This window comes from Cetorhinus maximus, chromosome 1 (genome assembly GCF_964194155.1).
Source record: "Cetorhinus maximus chromosome 1, sCetMax3.hap1.1, whole genome shotgun sequence".
Classification (NCBI taxonomy): Eukaryota; Metazoa; Chordata; class Chondrichthyes; order Lamniformes; family Cetorhinidae; genus Cetorhinus; species Cetorhinus maximus.
The window spans coordinates 122,507,424-122,525,897 of NC_135879.1; the positions used below are offsets into that span (position 1 = coordinate 122,507,424).

The window sequence follows — 18,474 nt, forward strand, 5'->3', positions numbered from 1 at the left end:
GAGCAAATCTGTAGATTTCTGGTGGTACTTTGCATGCTGCACAACTTTGTCATCATGAGAAAACAGCTCTAGCCACCAACTATCAGTTTAGAAGCTGGAGCACAAGCCAGAGGAGGATATGGGATAGTGGAGTGTGGAAGAAGAATAAGAAGAGGAAGGGAGGCTACAACTGAGACAGCACCTTTCTGCCCGAACTGTAAATGAAAAACTGATTCAAGTGCAACACCAGTAACCCAAACCCCAATTCTCTATTTACCAACAGTCTGACACCTTATCTTCCCTGTCACTGACCATCACATTGTTGTCCTGTCCACAATCAAAACCAAAAGCCAACGTAAACTAGACATTCCAAAACAAATACATATGAAATCATGCTATGTTGCAAGAAAACATCAGCTGATCATCCTTCTGCATTCCCTTAGAGCCTATCTTCTTTGTGCCTGTGCTTATGCCTGGCTGGCCTACTGGTCCTATGCATTGTTACCCCAGTGTCTGTGGTATGGCTGGTGAAAAGCTGCTTACCTTGGGTAGTGGTGACTGCAGATGACCTTGCAGGATGCCTTTGAGCCAGTTTAGGCCTAGATAACCCAGCTTCAGACTGCACCATCTCAGCATGAGCAGCAACTGTCTCGGCTAGATTACTGATAGGCAACATTAAGGACACTGGTGGAGTAGCAGTGGTGAGAACATAAATGTTGTTGTCCTGAGAGAGGAGAACAGGCTTGTGCTCCATGGAACCACTGCCACACCACTAGGGTGGTGTTGCAGCAATCCCAATAATTTGTTAGAGGACAGATTCCTGGACTGCTGTGTGATCTTCCAAGCGCCTTTGAACAGTAGTGTTCACAGACATGGCAACAATCCGAGCTTCCACTGCAGCTTTTGGACTTTGAGGGGGAAGCTGATTGTGCTGCAACAGAAACTGAGACATCACCACCAGATGCTACATCACGGGTAGGTCCACAACACAACTCCACAAGCCCACAAGTATGTCATGGTGCTGACCACCACTTCCATACTGGAAAGGATGGGCTCCAAGCTCCGTGCAGAGTCTTCTGTCAAGTTGGTGCCAACCTCCTGCATGTCCTTTGACATTGAGTACAGGCTTTCTAGCAAGCTTGCCACTGTAAGTACCAAACATTTTGTTGTGTACACCCATCAGCTATACTTTTCAGCCTGCCCCAGCAAACTCCTCCTCTGAGTCCTCTGCAGTGCATTTTTGCCCAGTGTTTCACCATGTGCAGATCTCACCTCAATATTATCCTCTAAGTTACATGCAGTGTCAGTATCCGAACTGGTGGATGTGAGTGTGAAATTGAGTGATGGTGCCATGTCTCCATCATCATTCCGTTCTTGGTTTTTCTCCACTACCTGGCCGGGTTACACATCTTGGGTTCTGAAAGGAAAAAGGCAACAGTATAATGTTGTGGTGTGTGGAGAGATGAATGTAATAAATTCATGCTTACACTGTCTGCAGCATTTAAGTCAAAAGAGATTGAGACAGATGAGGAAGTGAGAAGGAGGATTAGTTGTGAGGATACTGGCACCTTGAATGGATTTAACCCACTGCTGGCCACGGCCTCGTTGACGGTCCTTTCTATAATGGCAAGCATCATCACCTCCATGGAGGTAAGGACATACAGGCTGCACCTTTTCACCTCCTGTTTGTTTCTGCTGTCTCCAGTTGTGCGCTACCTTCTCCTGCTAGAGAGAAAGAAGGGTGTCAGTGTGTGGCATAAATTACATGATGTCGCTATCATATTTCAATAACTGGCATTGTGTATAAACTATGAGGTGTGGGTTTGTGTGTGCTAAGTGTGTGAGGGTGAGGTGAAAAATATGAATGGGTCTTAATAGAGATTATTGGTAGATTGGCCATTGGGTTGTTGTGATGTTGAGCAGTGGCTGAGACTCATGGTGCAGTTGATAGGACATAGCATTTGTAGATGCATTCACTGATCTTGGACCCAGGGGCTGCACTCTTGACATTTGCCTCCATAGCTATCTGCTCCCACTGCCTTCTCACCTGGTGTCTGGATGGCTTCTTTGCCCCCACCTTCTCCACCAAGACCTCTCGTGCAGCAGGGGAAAACCTTAGCGCGTGCTCTTTCCCATAATCACCATTACTTTTTGTTGCACAGCACACTATTCCCAATGATGCAACAGTAACAATGTCCTTTCCCTTTGAGAGATGCAGGCTAGTTTTATGCAGTGCAGGCTAGCTTTAACATTATGCTCGCACGTAACATTTTAGGGCCCCCTGTTGAGCATGCAACTGGCGAACAGCATGATTAACCCTGGCTACAAGCAGAAATTGTGATAACAGGCAGGCAGTATGATTGAATGGGTGTGGAGTAATCATGTAACATGATCCCCACACCCATTTTTGGGGACTACCCAGTTTAGCCCTAAACAAAGTTTGGTCTCACCGCTTCTTCAGCTACTATTAACTCATCATATTGGCAGTGTCCATATGCCTATCTTACACGTATTTAGATGCTCCACAACTAAATCTTTTTGAGGAGAATGCAGGGTTCTTCCGATTTCCCAGAGTAACTTAAGCTTTTCAATGGGGTTCCAGCTGAAGTGACAGCCGTCAATTGGGAGAAATTCCCGTGGGCGTTCCAGGTATTTGTCTTTAATGTTTGTTAATGTGCTGTCATACCTATTTGCATTGGTATGCCCATTTAGAAGACTGTTTTTCAGTTTTGAGACCTGAGTTTAAATATAGACTGGAACTGATTGAATAACATCTCTCTGTTCCTTTCATTGAATGCAGAACCTTTTTTTGAAATCTTATCTCAATTCCTAGAGGGTACGAGCCCACAAAACAGTATATACTCTTGCTCAGCACTGATTGATATTAATTTGACATTTATTGGTGTGGTAAATCATTGTTATGATATTTCTGATGAGTAACATGTATTTTTTTAAAATGTGTATTAGATCAGAATGAGAAAAGTCAAACGTGTTGGCTGTTTTGTCCAGAGGATTGAAGCTTTTACTCTTTTTTTCAAGTAAATTTTTTTGGAAGTGGCAGGAAAAATGACTCCATTTAAAACAAGTAACTGTTATTGTGTGCTATTTTTAAGCAAGACGTGTGAAGCTGTTGATACATTTCCTATTCCCTGTATTTCTCAATGCATCAGAAAATCTGTTGACTTTGCAGACAATATTGGTCCAGGCCATTTGGCAGCTCTCTTCTGGGGAATGTTAGCTTGGTGACAAAAAAGGGGATGTTTAAATGTCATCGAAAATTATTTACTGAAGCAAGAAGCTCTACTTCACTAAAACATTTCGCTTTCACTTTATTATTATTTCCTTTTTTTTTACTAGAAGACTGTTTAAAACATGTGAAATTGTACTGTCCAGTTGCCTCACTTACAGTACGCATTGGAATAATCTCAACTAACAGTTGCTGATACCTTAATTTACTGACAATAGGAATATGCAGTTTTTGCCAGAAAACTGTGATACCTCTTTCACTTTGAAACTGAGGCCTAGAGATTGGTTGGTGTCATCCATATCTTACAGGTGTAAAAAATGCACCAAAATAATGTCCATTATGGTGGCCATTCTATGGTCACATTCTGCACTGGAAGTGCACTGCCTGCCAGATTGGTATAGATGAAAAGAAAATGTTCAGGGCTAGTGTCTGAAATAGACATTATGCTCTTTGCATATGCGAATAAGATGTAAAGCCTTTTTGAGGTTGCCTTTGCAAATTTTGTTGGCAATGGATCATCGACCCAAGAATAACGGGCATGTAATTTACAAATGAATTTCAATATATTTAAGTCTGAGGCGGTGCATTTCACTGGGAAGAACTAAGAGGCCACCAGACTTTTGCTACCGAGTCAGGCCGACTTGAGGAGTTTCCCGACTCGCCGGACCCGCCTCAGTAGAAAGGCCTCAGAATGGTACGATCTTCACTCTGGAGATGAAGAGTGAGGGTTTGTGGGTGCGGGGTTGTGGGTGCAGGATGGAGTCAGCCCTGCCATCCCCAGAAGTGGAACATAGGCGGCTATGGAGTCAGCCGAATGCCAAGGTGGGCTGCTTAAAAGGCCTTCCTTAGTTCTCTGGGACTTGGTCCCAATTGTATTTTGATATTTTGGACCCTCCAGCCCTCAGCAAAAGGTACTAAAAGCATCTTTGCCAGCGGCACCTGCATACTAAGAAAATATTTTTAAAATAAATTAATAGAAATGATTATTTTGAATAATTGCCCACCATGGGCAGCTATCCAACACAATTTCTCCTAACATCTTATTTCTCCAATTGCAAGCAAACTTATGAGACAACATTCTCCACACAAAGTCACCCCCCTGCCCCACCCACCTGTCATGGCCCATTATACCCTCCTTGCCAATTTATGCCATCACATCCTTGACCCTTATACCCTCCATGCCAACTCAACCAATATCCACTGTGGTCAGACCTCAGGAGCCATGTTGAGATGAAATAAAATAAAGTTCTAAAAATCTAATATAGCCTTCACTATATTTTTAAAAATCACCCATTTGTGAAGGCCCATTCAAACCTTTTAAATTTCAAGCAGTTAATCCACTTGAAATAAACAAACTTCAATTTGTAGCCCACATCAAATCCTTTAGTAGCCTCTTAAAGCTGTCAATTAAACTGTGAACTCAGAAACCCCCTACTGAGATAATTGTAGCTTTTGGAAATCAGCTAAGCATTCATAAAAGAGCCCTAAGGAAAATGTCCACAAACAGCTATTGAAACTGCTTGAACAGAGGTTATTTTCTAACTCTCACTGACCTACAGCCTGTTTTTTTCTGTTTATAAAGGGTTGTGAATTTAAATAACTTCACAGTTATACAGACCTTCAAGTTATCCGCCCTTCACATGCATTTACGCCTACTCCATAAATTTGTGACACCCACACTGCAGGTTAAAGCCATTGCAACAGCTAAAATGGACTCTGTTTCAGCACTGAGTTCAGATGGCCCTGAAGAGTTCAAGTTTTCCTTATGTCATGTCCTGCCCCTTTTCCCCTACTGACAAAAATTGGATCTGTCAGAAATAGGGGTGGGTTTTCTACATTCAGGTCCTGCCAGCTATTTTGGAAGCTCTGCAGAATCTCCATGGGGGCTGGTAAGAGGGGCAATGGGAGTAAAATGTACACATTCACAAATTATTAAAAGTGGTGACGCAGTTTTATCAAAGCTATAAAAAATGTAAGCGCCAGTATTCATTTCTGGAGGGATAAAATTTTAAAAGCTGAGAATTTATGATAAACTGGCATAGAACTTGTGATAGACAATTTGGAATATTGTGTACAATTCTGGTCTTCATACAGTTATTATCCGGTTCGGGACCATTAATATTTAAAGAGAAATCCAAACAAAACCATGTCACAAGATTTCACTTTTCTTTTTAACAAAGTACACAATTTATTGTATATAGAACAAATTAAACAAAGAAAATACAATTAAGGTAACAATACTTTATACCACAGATGCTAGGCCCTTAGGTTTATTTCTTACTTCCCCAAGGGAAAAATTTTCGCTCGGCCGGCGGTCGTGTGCCCGACCTGACCGAGCATAAAATGACGTGTGATGATGTCGAGCGAGCGTCACAACGTCATTGCGCACTCGCGCAATATTTCAGCCAGCAGATGCGCGCCAGAGTCGGCAGCGCGCCCGCCGACAATTAAAAGGCTTAATAAGGCCATTAGAAGTTAATTGAAATAAAATTTTCACCGCCCATTCAACCTTACAGTTGGCGGACAGGCGAAAACGCCAAGCAGCCTTTGCACTTTTTTGGAAACCTCATCCATGGGCAGGATAAAGTTTCCATAAGCAAATAGAATAAAAACTTTAATTTTTCATTGATAACATGCCTCTGACAGAGTCACATGAGTAGGGGAAATGTTTCATTGGCCAGGATTTTCCATTTGTCGGGTGGGGTCGGCGGGAGTAGGAGGAGATGGCCACAGAGCCGACCGCTGCCCGTGATCGGCTCCACACGGTGATTTCACGCACGTAGGCCAATTAAGGCCCACCCTGTGTGGATCGCGAGCGGTAGCATGAGCGCTACCTGTGCAGGCAGGCAGAGGAGGGAGATCTGGGCCTAGCACGCAGTTTGTGCTTGCGTACGAAAGAGCACTTCAATCTCCCTGAGGCATGGAGCTGCCTCAGGGAGATTGAAGTGGTTTTTGAAATAATTATTAAATATAACAAAAATTCAATGAAACATGTCCCCTCATGTGACTGTGTCATGTGAGATGGGACATGTTTTTAATTTCAAAGGAAAGTTTTTATTTAATTTGTAATAGCTTTAGGAAACCTCATCCCGCTTGTGGATGAGGTTTCCTAAAAAACGTAATGGCCGCTTGGCCTTTTCGCCCGCTCACCAACCATTAGATTGGATGGGCAGCATAAAATTAAGATTAATTACCTGGTTAATGGCCTTAATAGGCCTTTCAGTTGTCAGTGGTTGCACAGCCGGCTCCAGCGCGCGCCCACCAAACAAAATATCGCACAACTTCACGATGACGTCGGGACGCGCGCCCGCACGCCGAATGTAAAATTCTGTCAATTCCTTTTTTGTTTCATATATCTTCATCAAAGAGCTGCCTCAGGGACTTTGTATAGCATGTACTCACCCAGCTTGCACTCCTCCCCCCCGCCCGCACAGACAGTGCTCAGCGCTGCCACTCACATTTCACGCTGGGCGGGCCTTAATTGGTCTGCCAGCTTGAACTCACCTTCCAGACCCGATTGCAGGTGCGGTCGGCTTCCTGACCGCTCCCGCCGAGCCTGCACGTCAAGGGCAAAATTCTGCCCCAAGAATTTTTCTATACAACATACCAATCCTAAAGTTATTTACTTCTGTGGGGACCACCTGTAAGTATGCCACAGACCTCTGGAGAATTTTCCTCAGCTCCTGATATTCCCAGAGATAAAACTTTAATTTATCATCTCTTGTCTGTGGATTCCTCAGTCCTTTGTTCTGGCTACTTTTCAATATTAAGCTAATCTGCTTGTTGCTTTCTTTGACATAGGGCTCTTTAGGTACCAAGAATATGGGTCTGGAGGTCAGTGTACAGTGTACAGAAGTCTTGTGGTTTATGATATTGGACTTGTAACCCAGTGGTTGTAAGTTCAAATCCTGTTTGTAGCAGATTTTGAAATTGAACTCAATAAATCTGATAAGTTATGGGTTAAAAGAGTCTTTACAATTATTGTTATTTAAAAATCAACTAGTTCACTACTGTTCTTCACCTGTCACTCCAACTTGGTCTGACCTAAATTTGACTCTGGCCCAACATTATGTGGCTGAATCGTTATACCTTCTGGGCAAGCAGAAATGGGAAATAAATGACACTTTGCCAGCAACACCTATATCCAGAAAAGATTAACAAAAACAAAGTTGAAATTGACCTCTTGTTCATCATGTTGAAATAGTATCACATGGCAATAAATACAGCAAATAGAATGCTGGTCATATTGTTAAATCAGCTAATTTCAACTCCCTGAAATACAAGCTAGAACTGAGCAGCGGCTTAACCAGGCTGCACCCATAGCATTGAAAACAACAAAGCTATTCTTAGGCTGGATTGTACACTCTACAGTGAAAAAAGGGTGCTTGCCATTGAACTTGAAGATAGCTGCCCATAATGACCTAGGAATTTCTGCTAAGCGGATTCTCCTTTTCTGATGGCAACTTAAATCAGGCACCAAGTCAAAAGAATCTGCAAACATGTGGCAGCAGTGATGTCAGCAAGAAGTCTCATTAAAGTATTCTCACAGACAGCAAACCAGAAAGTTAAAAACCCTGAATTGTTTAATTTAAATTTGCAGATAGTGAAATAAATAATTGATTGGATTAAGATATAAGGTAAAATATTTATATAAAAATTGTGAAAAATATTATTTTAAAAATATGGAATTTTTTTGTCATAGAAAATTTGACATTTCACAAACATATACTTTACAAAGTCGCTGAGAGCATTTAGCAATAATTATGAAGTTTGTATGCTGCTAAAAACCCAGTTACAGCTCATTCAACTAGGTGTAATCTTTTCAAGTGTTTTTACAGTGAGACTAATAGCGTAAAAGTGAAGTTTTCATCGGTGACCTGGATTTTGCAGTAGTAATGACAGTGAAATAGTCAGCTCCACGCTCATTACTCCACTGAAACTAACAATAACTTTGGGAGTTTGCATATGCATGGAATAATGCAGAAATCCAGAAGTTGCTGTCAGAGAGTCCACGCTGTTCCAGAGAGTGTGATGTTGCGGTGTCCCCCACCACCACAACTCCCCCACCACCCCACAGAGTGTAATCACTAAGCAATCAGTGAACGCTGTCAAAGGAAAGAAGTCTGGGCACGCATGAAAAAGTAAGGCTTTTCAATCTCAAATATTCAGAAATAGGTATCTCAAATGTGACCTCATAGACTGGATTGACCTAAAATTATACCCTCGACTTACTCGGTCAGCTGAGTTAGCTGACTCTGCTGAGGTGCTGCAGTTGGTCTAAACTCCTGTGGGAAGGCAGGGAAGAATACTCCTGGTGGAATGCACATCAGCTGAAATCACAAATGAGCTTTGATGTAATGTCCTCCCCACAGTCAAGTAGCACACCAACACTCCCTATCAAAAGTCACACATGAAATGAAGATTGACTCTTGGGAGTGGCACAAGATGGAAAGCACTGTTCGATGTAACTGTGCCCCAGCAAGGAGTCAACATCTTCAGAAAGGAGAATTGGTGAGAATAAATGATTAGTAAAATATTTCAATGGAAACTGCTTACAGTTGTGTGTACCTGAATCATGAGAGTAAAACAAGTTCATGATATTACAAATTCAGTTTATTGTGCAAAGTGTGACTAACGGCCCAAATTAACCCTCTCACATGGCACACTTTCCATGCTCTTTTGCGGATACATGGATAAATATATTTTATCTATTGCTTAAAATAATTTAGTTTAAAAGTTAACTCAGTGGAAGATTAAAATGGGATATCAAAATAATCTATTACTTACTTCAGCATCTATAAGGACGCAACTAAATCAGAAATACAAATGCACAAAGTATACAAAACACACCTACATTTCTCGTTGAGTGTATTTCAGCACTTAGTATGTCTCCATAGGTGTACAAAGGGCTGAAATTCCTCAATTTCCACTCGGTTATTAAACTTATAGTGAGGCAGCACTTACAACCACTCAACATCACTGTTGACGCAGTCCCAAATTCTAGGAACAGAGTCATTAACTTAGAAAGGGCAGGAACCTATGTCAATTACATGGGAATTCAGAGTGGCTCCATGCCACAGCACTGGGGTAAGAGAGAGTTCACCATTTCAACTCAGGAGTTATGCATGCAATTTTTGCGAAGCCAGTTAAGAAAGCAACATTATGCTCCCACTCCTAAATTTGCAGGACCACGCAAGCATATTTTCCACGGGTAGAAAGAAAGAGTAGCTGGGATTTATAAACACGGATATCACCCCAACTGCCTCTTTGAGTGATCCCAGGATGGAGGTTTGACTGGTTCCTCCTCACACAAATGACCAAAGTTGAAAAACTAATTTGTGGATCTGTCCAAATGGAGAGACATCTAAATTCCAGCCCAACTTATCTCTTTGTTATTCCCTCCTGGGATTTTTAGGATTCATGAATTGATGCATGTGGTGTACTTATTATTGTGGCAGACCATGCCACAAACTCCACTCCTTGGCCGCTGACTCCATCCCTCTCTCTGACAACTTTCTGAAGCCAAACCAGATTGTTTGCAACCTTGGTGTCATATTTGACCCCAAGTGAAGTTCCAATCATATACCTGCGCCATCACAAACACTGCCAATTTCCATCAACGTAGCATTACCCAATTCTACTCCTGCCTCAGCTCATGCTGCTGAAATCTTTACCCATGCCTTTGTCACCTCTTCATCCTTCACATGTGCTCTGCTTGAAAGCAGGTCCTTGGCTCATTGCCTGCTGATGCTTCATCCTGAGCTGTTTTTCTTGGCAGTATTTTTGTGGGTGTTGTTTTGCCATTGCCTTGGCAAGAGCAGGGCAAGGAGTCAGGTCCCAAGCCTACCTCAGCTGAAACGAGAATTGAACCTGCGCTGTTGGCATTACTCTGAGCCACATGCTAGTCAGTTTACCAACTGAGATAATCAGCCTTCATTTGTCACCTCTAGACTTCACTATTACAATGCTCTGCTGGCTAGCCTCCCATGTCCTAACTCTCACCAGGTTCTGTTCATCCATACTCCTGCCCTCGTTGATTTGCACTGGCTCCTAATTAAATAACACCTTGATATTAAAAAATCTCTTCCTTGTTTTCAAATTCCTCTGTGCTCTTGCTCCCCTCTCCCCAATCTCTGTCATCTCTTTCAGTACCATATCCATCTCCGCTGCACTAATTCTGACCTCTTGAGCATCTTTGATTTCAACTGATCCACCAAAGCCTTGAGCTACCTGGGCCCTAAGCTCAAGAATTCCATTCCTAAGCCACTCTGCCTTCCCAACTCTCGCTCCACCCTTAAATCACTCCTTAAAACCTACCTTTTTAACTGAGCTTTTAGTCATCCCATTAAATCCATATGTGACTCAATGTCATATTTTACTTTATAATGCTCCTGTGAAGTGCCTTGGGGAGTTTTATTATGTTAAAGGTTCTAAATAAACACAATTTTTTTGTTGATTTTCTTGTATTTGATAATTCAGATTGACAATTCAAGCAAACGTTCAGGTTCTGCATATCAGAGTAGACTTTTCGCCTCCAGCTGGTCAGTAAACTAGTGGGGTTAATTGCACCCCTTTTCTACAAACCTTCGGAATTTCATTCCACTGAAATCAAATTAATTCAGGTTAATTCTGTAAGGGCAGAATTTTTAGCTTGACGGGCGGGCCCGCGTCCGACCCACTCGGGTGTTACATAAAGCGCATTGATATCAGCCGGGCCTGTCGATGTCAACACGCACTCTTGCGATATTTTGCTAGGCGGACACGCCATTAATTAAGTGGCCAGTTAAGGCCCTTGAGACACAAATTGTCTCCGACGTTACACAGTCCATGCAATATTTAGGCCGTCGCATGGGCAAAACGGGCAGGCGGGCAGGCCACAATTAGCAAAACCTCATCCACAGGCGGGATAAGAGGGGTCAGTGGCCTTGTCAAAGTGATTAGTGAGGAATTCAGGATATCACTTGCTGGTTGCTTCTGTGAACAGGCACAAGGGGTGCAGTGCCAACAGGAAGTCCAAGGTGGAAGTGGCTGCAGAAGATGCCAATATCCTGCTGCCAGGGTTTACAGGTGGTGATGCAGCTACCTCAATATGTCTGAGGTGCAATGCCGAAGGAAGCTCCGTCTCTCAAGGGAGACAGTGACCTCCATCTGTCAGAAGATTGGGCCTGAGATCAGCCTGAGATCATGGACACCCCATGCCAGTGGTGCTGAAGGTCACAGTGGTCCTTAACTTCTGTGCCTCTGGCTCTTTCCAGGGCTCAGTGGGTGAATCTGTGTGGAGTCTCCCAATCAGCTGTCCACAGTTGTGTCAAGCTGGTGACAGACGCTCTGATCAGGTATGCATTGACTTTCATTCAGCACCGCACGGACGAGGTCAGCCAGGCTGAGCGAGCCAGAGGCTTCACAGCAATTGCTGGGTTTCCCCCGTGTCCAGGGTGCAATCGATTGCACACATGTGGCCATCAAGGCGCCAGCGGGTGAGCCGGGTGCCTTCATCAACAGGAAGGGCTTCCACTCCATAAACGTGCAGATAGTGTGTGACCATAGGACGCAGATTCTGCAAGTCTCTGCAAGGTACTCTCGCAGCTCCCATGATGCATACAACCTGAGACATTCCCAGGTGCCGAGGCTGCACAGTGTTCCAGCCCAACTGGATGGATGGCTGTTGGGTGACAAGGGCTATCCCTGAAAAGGTGGCTCATCACATCTCTCCACCACCTAAGAACAGAGGTTGAGCAGTGGTACAACAGGAGCCATGCCTCCACAGGGCGGTGGTAGAGAGAACCAGAGGTCTTCTCAAGATGCGTTTCAGATGCCTGGACCATTCAGGAGGCACATTGCAATACCCCCCATAGCGGGTGTCACTGATAGTGGTCGCATGCTACGCTCTCCACAACCTGGCACTGGCAAGGGGGGACGCAGTGGAGGAAGAAGATCTTGACACAGTTGCACAGGCAACAGACAATGAGTCCAGTAGTGAGTCCGAGGACAAGCACAGTGAGCAGAACGCTGAGGGAATAGACGCTGACCTGGGTAACCTCCATGGAGGCAGGGACACCCGGGACGCTTTGACCCAATGCTCCTTCAGCTGGCCCACCAAATAAGAACCACCAACACATGCCAGGGTTGCAGGCTCCATACTCGATCTCTGACAGGACCAGTTCCTTGGTAAACAGCATAAACTATGTGCCTTTGCATTAAAGTTTCAGGAGATACAGGTCCATCATAACATCATGGCCTACCCTGCACCTACAGAACAAATGAAGCATGCAGACGCCAGGTGCACAAAATTTCACATCATTTACTTGTGAATGTTAAGAGTAGCAAAAATTAACATGAACCGGTGTTTTCCATCACATCATTAAAAAATGAAGAAAAATGGGGGAACCAAATATCATCCATGATAAGCTCATGTTGTGCTTAAGGTGCTTTAAGTTTTTGCTTGTGGCTGCTATTTCAAGGCGCTCCCCCCTCTCTGGCACCGGCATTGGAGACAGCCTGCTCACTCTACTGTCTTGTTGGCCTTGATGACCATGACGGACGTCCTCGGCCCATGGAGCCTGTGCTGGCCTTGCCTGGGAGGGAGCAGCCAGTGCCATGGCTGGCATCTCCCCAGCCGCTGCAGCCACATCAGATGCCACGGTCACTAGCAAAAGGGCAGAGGAGCTGCTGCCATTATCCAGAGTGCTCTAAGAGGAGCCCGCAGAGACAACAGGCAGCTCATGCACCAACATCAGGTCGCTTTGGACCTCCCTGCTCACCATTGATGGACAGGCACCTAGCTAGGATACTGGATGCCCAATCCATCTCCCACACTGACACTGACCAACTGAGGTCATTACCGGTGTGAGGGCTTGCAGGTCCGAGCGCATTCCCAGGAACCCCTGATTGACTCCCTTGAGGAACCTTTCCTTGAGAGTCGCCACACTCTCCATGCAAGAGGCGTTGCGCTCAGCCATGAGGGTCAATGCAGTGCTTATGCTCCGTAGGGACTCCTCCATAACGGACACCATGGCACGCATTCCCTCATGTATCTATGCCAGATCCTCCCGCACACCCTACTGGACATCCAGCATCTGCTGCCTCACGGATGACTCCAGAGGCACATCATCAGCCATCAACTGAGCATTATCCTGGTCCCCAGCAGTCCTCACAGGACTCAGCCAATTCATGACCCTGGAACAGCAAGGCACTCAGTCCAACCTGATGTTCTGGGTGCTCTCTGCTTCCGCCTGCACCTCAAGCGAGTGTGAAGTGTCCTCACCAATGTGCACCGATAGACTACACGGTGATGTTATGCCCACCGAGGTGCTGGTATCTGTGCTGGTGCCTGCTTGACAGAGCTGGTGTGATGCAGGTGTGTGCTGAGCATGTTGGTCCACAGGGGTCAGAGGTGGGCCTGCAGGCTCCTCGTAACGAACGGCTGCTGGTGAGCCTAAAAGGGAGAAGAAGAACATGTCATTAGCTTAAGTCATGAAACTGTCACTGTGCACGGCAATCTTATCTTCCTCTGGCACCCCAACCTCACTGCGGCCACTTGACCAAGTTGCATGGTGTCTCTCCAGCTCCAGGGCCTCCTGCTCATACGGATGAGGAGGTGTGGGGGTCCTCCATCATTCCACAACTTCTCTGCATTGTTATGGGATGTTTTCTCCTGGAAGGATAGAGGAGCATTGATTAATCCACCCTCTACCTGCAGCGCCATTGCAGCCTGGCCAATCCCACCTGATGAACACCTCACAGGACTCAGCCAATTCATGACCCTGGAGCAGCAAGGCACTCAGTCCAAGCAGCCAGGCCTCACCCCCTTGGCCAGATCCTGCCTCATTGACATTTGGCACTCACACTCTAACACCTCTAAGGTCCACGGGGGGATGGGCAGCTCTTGACTGTTCTGCAAAGCGACCCATGCCAAGACGTTATTCACCCTTCCCGATTGCAGGAGATCATTGAAGTGCTTGCAACACTGGACCCATGTGTGCCTCACCACGTCGTGGCTGCTGACCCTGGATGCTACCTCCTCCTAGGCCTTTTTGGTGAGGCGGGGGGGGGCCTCCTCCTCCTCCTCCCGTCCCTAGGGACAGGTGTTTCTCTCTTCGCTGCCACCTCCTCCAGGATGGCTGCGAGACACTCATCCGAAAAACGCGGGGCCAACTGCCCCGCCAGCCTGCCCTCCCGCCTGCCGTGTCCACCCGCTACGGTTTCCATTCGCAGCACTTCCGCGTCTATCGGTGGCAGCCATCCAGGGGCTGCCGAGGCCGCATTTGAATTGGCTGGGTTGCCATTGGACTCAGTGGACATCATGCCCCCGCCCCTGCCCATCCCTTCACGCTCATTCACAGGCCGCGTATCACGCTGGGCGGGCCTTAATTGGCCCACCTGTGTAAAATTGCGGAGTGGTGCCAATCGCGGGCGGTAGTCGGTTCTTGACCACCCCCCGCCTGCCCCCACCGATCCCACACGCCAAAAGTAAAATTCTGCCCTAAGAGTTGAGAGATCCACCCCATCTGATTACTGTCCAATTGGTGATGAGGATAATCAACCATGATTCTGGAAATAAAGCAATATAAGTATAACTTTCATACTTATTAATTCAGATCTACTGACTAAATCCAAGCATTGAAACAGGAGAGGGACCAAATAAAAGCAGATTTTTTTTTTAGTTTGTTGGTAATCTTTGTTGCATTTTTTTTGCCAACATCTGCAAAGCTATTTTTAAATGTTGATAAATGTTAATGAATGAAACACCTGTCTACAACTAGTCCAGGTAAAATTAAAATGGAAAATGTTGGAAATATAAAGCAGTTCAGTTAGCATTTGAAAAAAAATGGCTAATATTTTCTGTAATTTTCATCAGAACTGGCAAAATTCAAATTGATGATGGATGTCACTCAAAACAGTAATCTTGACTAATCTTTTCTGTATGCTATACATTTGTAGCACTTCACATATTTATAAAAACATAATATTCCTTCATTTCTTTTGAACAATAACTACAAATTATTACTTACCCCGCAAAAATGCTGCTTGCAGTGAGGGCCTGCTACATCTTATTATGCAGCCAGGTCTGAGTGCGCTGAATCTACCAAATATTTTAGGGCATGGAAATTTACTCCAACTTGGATCTATAACATTAATATAAATGATGCTATTCCAATTGAGGAATTACAGCATTATTATAAATACCGTAAGTGTGTCCCAGTACATATGAGAGAATTATTTATTTAGGACTTACATGATTGCTATAAATAATTACTACAATTGAACTTTTGTCACATTAGTGTAGATGAGAATATTCCATTTAAATCTTAGACAGCATGAACTCAGGACCTAGAAATGGGACATTTCTGGCCGTTGTCCTAATGTAATGCTTTATTGCAGCAAAAGCTGCTTTGGATTCAGGGCACACTGTACACTTTAACACAGTAACATGTTTTCAGAATTCAACAGCTGTCTTGGGTATCAATAAAGGAAATGGTTGCAAAAATCGACCATTTTCTCTTGATACAAAGATATTTTCAAAATTTAAGCATTACCACATACTACAGTATGAAAAATCCATTAATTTTTTGGGGGGGGAGATTATAAATGTATTGTGCATAAGGCAAATTAATCATGCATTAAAATTTTGAGAAACGGAGTAATATTACACAAACTCTGCAACATATGTCAGCAGTGACCTAGGAAAGATATAATAGAGAAGACGATAAGTTGATAGTGTGCTTGCTGCTGTACTTTAAACAGTCCCATCTTGTGGTGAAATGGAATGAAAAATGACAGTGCTGTAATATGGCTCAGGTGTCTTAGCAGCTTCAGCCATTGATTCTCACCGCAGTGACTCCCGTTTAAATTGCTGCTCACCGAAACAAAGTGAAGTTAACTGCTGCAGCCAGAAGAGTCACACTCGAATAAAAAAATATTATCTTTTGAGCAGTCAGAAAAAAATGACGTAATTAAAATTAATAAAATGAATTATGAATGAATGATCTAACTTCGTAAAAGTGGCTTAGAGCCCACAATCCCAGCAGTTTTGTCAAGATTGTGTCCTTTTGTCCCCTCCAACACCGACTCCACCAGAGTATTTCAGGGAGATGGCATCTAACTATCATGAAGCTGATGGGCAGGCCTATACTGAGGAAATCCGGCTTCAGTCGTTATGACTATAAGGTGTTTTCACCTCTCTTCCAGAAGCCATCCACATGTGGTTATTCACAAAAATGAACTTGTGAAACATTTGCTTATCATACTGTGAAAATTGAACTCTTTGTGTTGAGCTGAGTCCGCCCTAAATAATACTACCTGTCTCTCTCTGTGTTGCATTGGTACTGGGAATGGTTCGGGTCAGCTGGCCACTGCCAACCATCAGGAGATATCAGGTTTCTCATACTCCTGCTGCAGTGATGCCCATAAGGAAAAAGGTGTTTTAACTAATATTGTGATAGAAGGCCATTTTATTTATTTAAATTATATATATGCAACATATACATGTTAATATTTACAGTGAATTTTTTGATGGTTATATTATAGGGGGTAGAATGTCCCCACGATGCAGATAGGAAGCTCTTCTCCTTAATAATGCAGGTCAGCTCTTTTTCTTTTCAACACCCAATCATGACTAAAACTTTTATGCTTTCTTGAATTCAGTTAATATGGTTAAATAGAGATGAGGAAGAAATGTATGTTGGCAATCTTATCTCATGAAAGCCAAATGTTCTTGCGCCAATTAATAGTGTTTACTATTTTAACAAGAGGGGTTAACGCATTGTGTACACTATACGGGTTAATGCCTCCACTAACATAATAGTGACAGAGAAATTTGATGCACAAAGACTGGGGTTAACTTTGACTCGGATCACATTGTAAAAGGGGCAATATTGATTCAACTGTGCATTGTGTATTTCTCCATTTACTTCAGTGAAAATCAGAGGAGATGTACAAAGGTTCCTGATCAGATAATGCCATTTTATCACCCAAAATCAAAATTGCCCCTATTAGTTGGTCATTCGATAATATCATCAATGGTAATTTCTACTCTAAAAATAGTTGAACACTATTAGACCAGGCTTTACTATTGTGTAACTGATTCCAGGACACGGGAAATTGAATGTTATTAGTTATCTGAGGAATTTTTCAAATGCTGCTGATAAATTTTCAGAAATATGCACACCAAAAAGGGTAAATAGAAAGAGAATTTATAGACCTGAGGGTTATGTTTCATGCTAAAAATAACCATAAGAAAATTCCAACTATAAAGAAGCAGCTCAATTGTGTGTATGTATGTGTTATCAAAAGCTTTGATTACTGCTTTATCTTTCGTTTGAAATGAATAGGGTTCACTACACAATTTATTTGTGCCGTGCTGATAAAGTAAACTATGACTTTAATCTTTGTATTTTTTTTCCAGTTACTATTTAGCTATCCAACTAGCACTATCCAGTCAATATTAAGCGAGCTATTTTATTTATTAATGAAAGGCTTCATGTTGTGGGCTTTACTGCAATGAAAAATCAATAGAAATGATTTCCATCTGCATGCATTAGCTTCAGCTGGCATTTTTCTTAAAATATAGCTCTAAAAGCTATTAATTAACAGCCAACCGTGTTAGCACATGTACGTGCTCTGGCATTAGCATGCTTTAAGATCAAATTTTATTTGCAACTTGGGAGTCACTGAATAGCACTGAAATATAAATGTTGATTGCAATTAATTATCAAGGAAAATGAAGATATAATTAGATATACTTAATTAAAAAGTAATCAACAGAAATTTCAAGCTTAAGGTACCTCAATGAAATCAATTTAAAATGATATTTTTAAGCAGAACCAATCTTACATTGGATTCAGTTTTCAGTTTTAATACCCTTCCCAGCTTTGTTGGCTTTTATTTCCTGTTGGGTTTCCCTGCACCATATTTCATTCTTTGCCAAAATAAGTAGACAGGTGATGTGCTTCCAATACTGCTCTAGAGCCAGAATATAGAATGTAACTCATTCTCTGATTTTCTCTTCCTTTCTGTGAGGAAGTACATAAGAAATTGTATCTAAGAAATTACAGAAATATGGAAGAGTGGATCTTGTTTTTTAAAAAAGCACATCAAACTGCTTCCTCCGTAGATCATCTACAAGTGACACTGTCATGAACTTTACCTCACCTAGTTAATCATGTTAGGGAAAGCTGTGCAGAGTTCCTCCCTGACTGCTGGAGATAATCAAGTGGTACATGACGATGTCTACCTTCACTTCCACTTCT

General features: G+C 43.3%; 1 protein-coding gene across 3 annotated transcripts in view; it reads left to right on the forward strand.

The window, feature by feature from the left end:
• Window positions 1-18,474, forward strand: part of pcdh7b (protocadherin 7b) — a 493,666-nt gene that overhangs the window by 357,139 nt on the left and 118,053 nt on the right. The window contains exon 3 of one of the 3 annotated variants that reach the window (XM_078546024.1): window positions 16,754-16,807. The exons of the other annotated variants lie outside the window; for them this stretch is intronic. Coding sequence (XP_078402150.1) covers window positions 16,754-16,782 — 29 coding nt within the window. The 3' untranslated portion in view covers window positions 16,783-16,807. The remainder of the gene's footprint in view (window positions 1-16,753; window positions 16,808-18,474) is intronic. 3 annotated transcript variants of the gene reach the window in all.